At 36.3% G+C, this 9,907-nt stretch overlaps 1 protein-coding gene across 2 annotated transcripts in view; it reads right to left on the bottom strand.

Annotated features, from left to right (window-relative positions):
- The window catches only part of hibch (3-hydroxyisobutyryl-CoA hydrolase), a 62,310-nt gene extending 52,891 nt beyond the window's left edge, over positions 1 to 9,419 (bottom strand). The window contains exons 1-7 of one of the 2 annotated variants that reach the window (XM_022680078.2): positions 9,282 to 9,419; positions 7,791 to 7,850; positions 7,227 to 7,269; positions 6,970 to 7,101; positions 6,117 to 6,201; positions 5,872 to 5,952; positions 5,729 to 5,781 (exon numbers count right to left, since the gene is read on the bottom strand). In XM_022680078.2, the coding sequence (XP_022535799.2) occupies positions 5,729 to 5,781; positions 5,872 to 5,952; positions 6,117 to 6,201; positions 6,970 to 7,101; positions 7,227 to 7,269; positions 7,791 to 7,850; positions 9,282 to 9,313 (486 nt within the window). In that variant the 5' untranslated portion in view covers positions 9,314 to 9,419. The remainder of the gene's footprint in view (positions 1 to 5,728; positions 5,782 to 5,871; positions 5,953 to 6,116; positions 6,202 to 6,969; positions 7,102 to 7,226; positions 7,270 to 7,790; positions 7,851 to 9,281) is intronic. The other variant, XM_022680077.2, reaches the window with a different exon arrangement.
- Positions 9,420 to 9,907: the final 488 nt, after the last annotated feature.

Genomic DNA, 9,907 nt, shown 5'->3' on the forward strand with positions numbered 1-9,907 from the left:
AGCCATTTACTTTTATTTTATAAGATAAATATTAATTTCAGGGAGGTACCTTTTTGTAAAAGAAAAGTAAAAAGAAAAAAGTAAAAAAAAAAAAAATACATACAAGTTAGGGCTATATAACGATATATATCGCAATATTAGACAATGCAAGGCCCATGATGTCATCAACCCTGCCCTGAGTCAGCGCCGAGCACTCCAAACCTTGAGGAAAACAGCAAAACAACAGTAATTGTTCCTTTAATCAGGCCTTTTTAAAAGGCAAATAAGAGCGTTTTCCAGAATTAAAAGCATGAATTCAGCTGTAACTGGAAATATCTGCGCTGCAAAACTGTGCTGGACTGAGGTGCACAGCTTTCCACACGTGCTCACGTTTACAATCACATGCCCAACCATGTGGATGGAGGCCATGCGTGCGGTTACCTCCTGTTTACTCCTGCCCCCCCTCCTCCTCGCACTTCTCAGGAAGCAGCAGCCTGTAACTCACACAGACACAGAGACAGCGCTGTGTATCTACTTCTCGTGTCAAGAATCGAAACATTGCAACATGACATGTTTGATTTAATTGCCTTAAGTGACATTGCACTTCCTGTGATGTGACAATTGCACATGCGATATATGCACTAATCTGTTTTTTTACTGTTAGTCCCATGTTATAGCATGGCCCTGGAATTTCGCTCCACTCTGTACCTAATCAAAAAATGGAACGATGATAAAAGCCTCAGACCTGATATTACTTAAATTAAAAAAAACTGTGACGGTAAAGTAATATCACATGATTTTACACAAATATTGCAGAGTTGTCCTTGTGAAAACTGCTCGGCTCGCTTCACCAGAGTTCCATAGTGCAGTTAGTGGATGTGCCATGATGTCCCAGAATGGTTCGGAATAACCGATACGGTGACCTCTTTACTACAGTCAGCGGGTTTTAACCCTTCTGTTATCTTATGGGTCAAATTGACTCACTAGGACTCCCCCTATCACTAGTAATGCCCCAACACACTAGCACACGCCTCCTCTGATACATGTGAAGCCAGCCACCGTTTCTTTTTGAGCTGCTGCTGATGCAGCATTGCCGAGCAGCATCACAGCGAGCTTAGAGGAAAGCGCAGCGACTCGGTTCTGATACATCAGCTCACAGGCGCCCTGTGCTGTGGATATCACCCGAGGAGTGATGTGGGGAGACAGCGCCATCTACCCACCTGGAGGGAGCAGGGCAAATTTTGCACCGGCAGCTTGATGGCAAAGCAGCATGAGCGGGGGTTTGAACCTGCGACCTCCCGCTCATAGTGGCAGCGCTTTAGACCGCTGGACCACTCAGTGCCCTTTTTCAGATATCTTTTGGATAATTAAACATGCGATGGGTCAATATGACCCAGGAACTGGTTCTGACAAATGAACAGGAGGGTTAAGAAAAAATGCTATATAATGATTCTGTAATGATAAATGTTTTCCATAACAAAATACTAAAACTAATTTAAAATTAATGCAGCACTAACCATTAAGCCCTTGCATGACGTTCCTGGAGTTTTAGGAGCACCACTAAATGAACAAGAGGCACAGACTGAGCAGCAGCAGAAGCAGCAGCTCATGCTAGGGTCAGTGCAGGGTGTCGCTCTATCCACCATCCATCACGACTACAGTGCGGCTCTAACTGCGCGGCTCGCTTAGCCAGAGACAGGACGGCACGTTCAGCCTAGCTCCTGGAATATTAATGTACTGTTTTAAAAGCATGGCAAACAGAAAACAAATTTGGCCCATGGCACATGCACACACAGTCCTCTCCAAAAGTATTGGAACAGTGAGGCCAAGCCCTTAATTTCTGTTTTTTAACATTAACACACAAAGCCAAAATCATTACAGCTGAGTCACTATCTGCACTTAAATCCTAAACAACATGCATCTCACCTGCTAAAGAGGAGACTGAAGGGAGTAACCCCCCCTCCAAAAACAAACACTAATTGAAAGAAGCTGCAGCTAAAGTCTCAAAAAGCATCACAAAATAGAAGAATGCAAAAGTTTTAAGATGTCAGTGGGTAGTGTTTAGATTGGGCCCAAAAAGAATAGAGCTCAACCACACCCCGCCCCATAAAAACTGTCATTATGAGCCCAAGGCCGATTTAAACCAGAATTTTTTTGTTAGTATAAGTAGAGCGTTAAATCTGAGCTTTTTAAAAACATTTTTTGGGTGTTTGAGTGAGCGAAATCTGTTCAGAATGATGTTAATTAAACTCTACTTTTATACGGTTTATTTTATTGTATTTTTATCTGTATCATTCTATATTATACTTTATTTGTTACATCTGTGTACTATGGATACCTGCTACTGGATGTCCAGACTTCCCCTCTGGGATCACCAAAGTGTCTGTCTGTCTATCTATCTATCTATCTAATTTTTATATGGTGTAAGATTATAAAATACTTTCTAAACAAACTTTTAATATTACGTTTATAGCTTAAAGAATTTCCCCTCGGGGATCAATAAAGTATCTATCTATCTCTAAAGTGCACAGATCATTTTCTTTGCCCCGCCCACTGCACTGGAAAACAGTAGTACTAGAGCCATTGAGACAAAGTGATTGCTATTTTTTACTAATTAAATGTGATTAATAATGTTTTTTTTACTGTTTAGGGATGGGCTGTAAAATAAAAAACGGTCAATATGAAATATAAAATATTTCACATAGATTTCTAATGCAATGGAAAAAAAAAATATTGGATTTGTTTTCTGAGCATTACAGACATAAAAAGAGCATTCTTACATTTTTCCCCCTTTACTGGAGATAATTCAGGCCTGTTCTAATACTTTTGTTCACAAGAAAAATGGGTGGGTTCAGACAATGGGTGCTATCTTCTGAACTGTGTATCAAATCCAGATGTAAATACCTGAAAAAAAAAACGTGTAAATGATGATCTTTTGTCTAATATTCATTATTTGTCTAATATTCATTATTTTTATTATTAAACCCAAATGTTTTCAGTCTACAGCAGAAATAACACACCCACACCCACACACACACACACCCACACACACACACACACACACTGTGTGTCATGGGGGAGCTAAAGGCAAAGTCATGTTTCAGTACAAATTTCAAACAAATCCTGGAGAAGACAGAGAGGAAAAAAGTAAAGAAACAGGAAAAAAAAAAAGAAAAACAGGCAGCAACACGTCCTGACGTCACCCAGCATTCTGGCCAATCAGGGCCCTCCGAGGATCCAATTCATAACAAACCTAGGTGTTTTTATTAAAGAAAGCTCACTGCTGCCACCTACTGGATTATCTGCACAGTGCAGGTCTAAAATCTGAGGGATTAGAGAGGGTTTATGAGTCACAGCACATCACAAAACACACGTCACAGTATAGAGTAATCTAAACAACATCAACTACAACACAGACTTAATATTACATAACAGCTACAGCACAGCAGCCAGAGAGCTAACACCACCAGTCTGATTCATAAGGACAGCCCTAAAGAGAATTAAACAGGTGGTAGTCTGAGGTGCATGAAGCATGTTGTAGAAGTATTAGATTAAAAATGACAAGGGATTATTATATGTGTAAAAAAATCCCAGTACAAAATCTGGACAATGTAAATGACAGGCTGCTATGAGGTTTACAATGTTTACAGTCTTTCAGACCAAATACACTGTACTATACATAAATCATCAGTACGTCAAATTTAGAGGTGAAGAGAAAAAATATTTTAGCTTCCAATGTTACAGTCAAAGTCAATGTAGTAATACATTTAATATATTTAAAAAAAGGGATATTTTTAATAAAAAATATTTCACCTAGTCCATTTATCATGACATTTTTTTTATCATGACAGAATCAAATTGTGTCAAAAAAATGAAAAAAGCCAAAATACAAGGGTTTTACATAAAAATAACTAAAATAAATACACTATTATTCACATAATTTAACAAAATTAAACACCTACTTTACTCTAACTGGACAGCAACATCCCTATTTAAGTTAGATCTGTATAATAATATCACAAAGCAAGCCACAACTATAAGCTGTCTGAGCAATCCCTTTTAGTTTCCCTGAGATTTTTCTTTTTTTCCTAAAGGATTAGAAGAGCCAAACTGCAGCAAAATCAGCCGAATCCAGCCTGCAAGCCTGTCTCACACATGCTCTGACTGCCATCTGGTGGTTAGATTTTTTAGATGAAAATAAATCATTACAGAATAATTTATCATGTATATAAACAAGAATCAGAGCGCTACTCAAAAAGCATATGTAGGTGCTATTAAGCTTTTAGTAGCATTCACTAGTTTTTTTTATAGAAGTGGTCAGAAGGATAATACAGACTGTTCCTTCTTAATCTAGTGCCTAACTGTAGAACTATATAAATAAGGTGGTTACTGAGCAAATAAAATAGCTTTAACCAATTAATGTTAATTAATAATAAAAAAATATTAAAAATAAAGTTAAGCTTTCAATATTGCATACTTAAATGGAAAAAAATGTATTTGTGTTAGAATAGGAAAATTAAATAATATTTATAGAAGTTGTTTAAAATTACTTTTAAAAATTGACTGTATTTATCACATTAATATTGGTAATTCTTTGCATTTTAGTAAGGGAGACAAAAATAATAGAATTTTAATGAAGAGAATAAACACTTGTGTAGCTCCATATTCCACATTCAACAACTAAGGGAAAGAAAAGTGCAAGTAGGTAGGTGTGTGTGTGTGTGTGTGATCCCTATCTCACCATAAATCAAAAGTAATCTACCTTCTGATCTCATCAATAGTAACCAATGTCAAGTAAATTGTTAAATACTACTAATACATCACCAGTCTCTGTAAAATTAGTTAATTATGGGAGAGGGTTGCTGTCAAAATGTTTACTTATTTACTTAAGTACAATTACACTTATTATATAGTATATATCTGCCACTCAAAGACACTTACAATTACATTCTACACCCACTTAACACACACCAATGAGAAGCAGCAGCCAATCACGCACAGCATACTCTCAACCGGAAACTATCGTCCACCTGGGGGATTGAGGAGTTGACCCAGCACAGATTGCCAATCCATAACTGGGCACACAGTCACACACACATTTACACACCAGGGCAATTTTTAGGGTATCCAATTTTCTGGGCAATTTAAAATATCCTATTTACCATCTTTCTGAACTATGGAAAGAAACCAAATTTCCCGGAGGAAACCCACACAGACACAAGCAGAACATGGAAACTCTACCCAGACAGGGACTTGAACCCAGGACCTTAGCTCTGAGAGGACAACGCTCCAACCACTAAGCCACCGTGCTGCCAAATTGTTGAATAATATGCGTTAAACGCATTCATATTTATACTTATTGAAAACAGGCCCAATACAAACATTCAATTGTTGCTTTTAATATTTAGCTAAGCTATTCTAATTAATTAATTAACTTTTTTGGGGTGGGGGCTAAAACTAGTAAAAAAAAATAAATATATATATATATATATATATATATATATATATATATATATATATATATATATATATATATATTATACTGTAATGACACTAGAAACAATGTCTGTTTAAATAGCATGGATGATAACAATGAAAAACAACAATACAAAGAGGACATGGAGTAAACACTAAAGTCGAAACTGCACTTACGACTCTCTCTAAGCAGAATGTGTGGCAGATTTCTAATTAATCAGGTATTTACCCTGTAAGCAATCAGATTTAATGTGCAGCCAATTTAGAAACTTACCCCTCCCATCGTAATTCCATCGATGAGGGCTATATATGGCTTCTTACAGGTACCTAAAATTAGAAACAGGTTTAAACAATCTATTATGATAAGTTCATATATCAGCAGAACATGTGGAACTGCAGGTCAGTGTTTGTTTCTACCTGTAGCGTTGTTCAGAATGTATTCCTCACGGAAAAGCTCTTTTACTAAAGGATCTCCTACTTTCCCAGCATCTGAGAGAGCTGGAAAACATTAGAACACAGTGTTAATGACAAGAACGAACTCATAGACTGAACATATTTAATATATTTGTATTTATTTTAATTTACTCAAGGAATATAACAGGAATTCTGTGTCTATTTTTATACTAGTTTAAGATAAATTTCCTTTCTTGAGTCACACTTACCTCTAATGTCTCCTCCAGCACAGAAAGCTTTATCTCCAGCACCCTTGATGATTACAATACTAGTCTCTGAATCACTCTCCCATTTCTACACACAAAAAAAGACCACAAATACAAACCAAATCAAAAAACAATGGGTGATCCACTATATATTGTTTTAAAAGATGTCAGCAGAGGGAATATCATTGAAAACTAAGACTATTTCAGTAATTCAGTTCAAAATGTGAAATTATATTATATAATTACATATTATATTATAAGAAAACCCAAAAATCAGTGTCTCAAAATTTTTTATTATTATATAAGACCTATTGGTACTTTTGGCAGTGTAGGCATTGTACCAAGTCCTGCTGAAAAAATGAAATCTAATTTTTGGGTTTTCATTGGCTGTGAGCCATAATCATCAACAATAAAAGAAATAAATGCTTAAAATAGATCTCTCTGTGTTTAATACATCTATATAATATATAAGTTTCACTTTTTTTTAACTGAATTACTGAAATAAAGTTTATAAAATTCAATGATATTTACATTTTAAATGCACCTATATATCCTGTTGCCCCATGAAAAGATAAAATAAAATATTTTCAAAATATTTAAAATGTGAGAAATTATGCATTTAATATACAGAAGTTTATTCAAAATAGAGGAAGTGATCATTTCTTTATAAACGTGAAAAATACAGTCTTTTGCATTCAACAGTACTGTATACTACAATGAAGTGAAATGTTAAATATATGGTAGATCTTTGCAATGATGACAGTTATATTTCTATACTCATATCATCAACCTATCTTACTGCATTTTTACCAATTATTAGAAATTAAAGCTGTTAAAGTGAAAATAGTCCACTCACCTTAAGCTGAGGGTAAATATGTCGGATCATATTGAGGGTCAGCGCATTGAGAGCTTTGGGTCGGTTCAGTATGATCACGCCTGCATTCCCCACTCTTTCAAACAAAACCTCAGGACTTGCGTTGCTGGACATCTGGACAAACAGACAAAAATGAACACACTTCTTCAGCTCTTTAATCTAAAAAGCATTTGATTTAACTAGAAACTCTAGGATACTATTGTATTAAGACTGTATTATGTTGTGTTTTATGGGCTTACCAGGTGTGCTTGTATCTTATGCAGTCTGTAGACGGATCTCAGGCTGAAAGGGAAAGAATGAAAGCATATTAATTTATCTGAAAGGTTTATATGATGATTTTGACCTGCACTTTACTACATGCAATTTATCCATGCGATTATCTAATCAGCCAATCACTTGGCAACAGTGCAGGTGATGTGCAAAGTATGAAATTATGCAAATTAGGTCAGCAGATTCATATCAACCTTCAGAATAAGGGAGAAAAATGCAATATCAGTGATTTGGAGCATAGCATAATTGTTGGTGTCAGATATGCTGGTTTGTGTGTTTTTATGACCGCTGATCTAATCATATTTTATTTGCAAATGTTTTAAGCAGGTTTCCATAAATATGCAATTAAGAATTAATTTGATTAATGATTAATATCCAGACTGGTTAGAGTTGACAGAAAAGATACATTTCTGGTGAGCAGAAAAAACATCTCAGAATCACAGCATGTCCAATTTTAAGGTGAATTTGGCCATCATAATCCACTTTAATCAGTCAAGAACAGAAAGCTGAGGCTGCAGTGGGCACTGGCTCACCAAAACTGGACAGCTGAAGACTGGAAGAACAAAGTAGCCTGGTCTGATGTATCTTGATTTCTGCTGATGCATACAGATGATGGGATCAGCTCAAATTTGCTTAAATCTACGAAACCATCTTGCCTTGTGGGAACAGCCCAGACTGGTAGAGGTGGTGCAGCAGTGTGGTGAATGTTGTCTTGGTTAAATCAATCATCATCATCCGAGTGCCACAGCGTGTCTGAGTACTGTTGCTGACCATGTGCATCCCTTCATGATCTCAAAGTTCAGGATTGCACAAATCTTGCAAAAGTATCCATACCCCTTGAACTTTTCCACATTTTGTCACCTTACAACCACAAACTTAAATGTAAATTTAATTGAGATATTAAGTGGTAGACAAACACAAATTACTGTGTAAGTGTGAAATGGAAGGAGAATGATACATGGTTTCTTAAATTTGAATCAAATAAAATCTGAAAAAGTGTGACGTGCAAAAGTAATCAGCCCCCTTTTACTCTCACTCTTCCTCTTGGGAGTTAGGCATGGGGCATAAAGTGGTTTTAACAAAACAGCTCCATCTTACTACAGCTCTTACAGGTAGCCTTCTTACTGCCATTAGCCATGATATATCTCTAACTGTATCGTAAGTTTTTTTTTTTTTTTACATAAAAGACTTTTAATCGTTTGCATCTCCTACATAGTCTCTAAATTATTCTTTAGAGCCATACAGTTAATCACATATTAACCCATAGATATTTTTATTGGAGTCATCAATCCAGTCTATATCTACATGTTTGTATTTATGTATAAAATCTCTTTATAATAATAATTTATAATAAGGTATTGATGCTCTAGCATTTTTCAAATAGTAATGTTGCCAATCCAATTGGCTTGTCTGTTTATTATGCTTGCAATGATTAAGCTGCTGCTGCTACAGCTCAACCAATCAGCTCTTCCTCCTGCACCGCCTCTAAACCCATACATCACCCATTGCCCCTCCCAAACTACCCCTCCCATTTAAAAATTATTATTATTTTTTTTTAGCTTTTTTTCAAATTTGAGCTGAGGAATGAGGAGTCAACAAGAATCAGGGGGTTTAGTGTCCGTTTAAAAGTTTTTATTAGTCAGGTACTGATGCTGGATGATACGCTCTGGATCTCCACTGGTCCACAGCCCCATGCTGGAGGCTTTAGCTATACCCCTTTACCTGGTGCCTGGCACTGGGCATGATGACCTTAGGTTCATGCGCTGCTTCTCCTGGGTGTCATATTCTATTCATATAACTGTTGCTACATGGAGATAATACAATATGTGTGTTAAACACATTCATTTAGTTAAAGATCTTTCTGGTGGTCAAGGCAGCTACTATAGGTTATCTAGTTCGTTTACCTGTTTGCTTCTTTACCTGTCTGTCTCTCTAGTTAAGGTTAAGGTGAGATATTACAGCGTGCATGCTCTCTGCACGGCTCTCAGAACAGTAAAACAGGCCGCTATATGTAGGTACCTTACCTCAATGCAGTCTTTAAGACCCCCAAAGCCATCGCTCAGCTGAAAGTACTGATATCTCCCACTCAGCCGCTGCTGCGCTTCTGCACGCCGGGGTCTGAACTCTCCCTGAGCCCGGTCAGAGTGCTCAGAGAGGCGGAGCCACCACAGACAGCAGCCCAGCTCCAGCGCTCAGACTTTACTACACCGCCTCCTGCAGTCCTGGGGCTGTACAGCTGGGAAATCACTTAAATATATATATTTATTTTTACAAATAAATTTATGACAACCTATACCCGTAACTAAATATAATTAAAACATTGCAAAAATAAAAATAAAAATGACAAGATATACCACAATTTAACCACAAGAAGATAAAAAACAAAAAACTGAAAAATAAATAAATAACTGCCAATGAAATTGAAAATAAGTATGATTTTTTTTGTTCAAGCACAGCTCAGATAATTAATTCCTAAACATATGCTTTCTAAAATACACTACGGGTCAAGTTTTGTAACATTTTCCCCTTCCTCTTCAGGTCCAGTCAATAATCGGAAATTGTACAAAATCCAGTGTACAGAATTTTGCAGTAACCTATCAGAAAAAAACTAAAAACTTTATTTAAAAAAAAAATATTTTTTTACTTTAAC

The sequence above is a fragment of the Astyanax mexicanus genome, chromosome 11, assembly GCF_023375975.1.
Source record: "Astyanax mexicanus isolate ESR-SI-001 chromosome 11, AstMex3_surface, whole genome shotgun sequence".
Lineage (NCBI taxonomy): Eukaryota > Metazoa > Chordata > Actinopteri > Characiformes > Acestrorhamphidae > Astyanax > Astyanax mexicanus.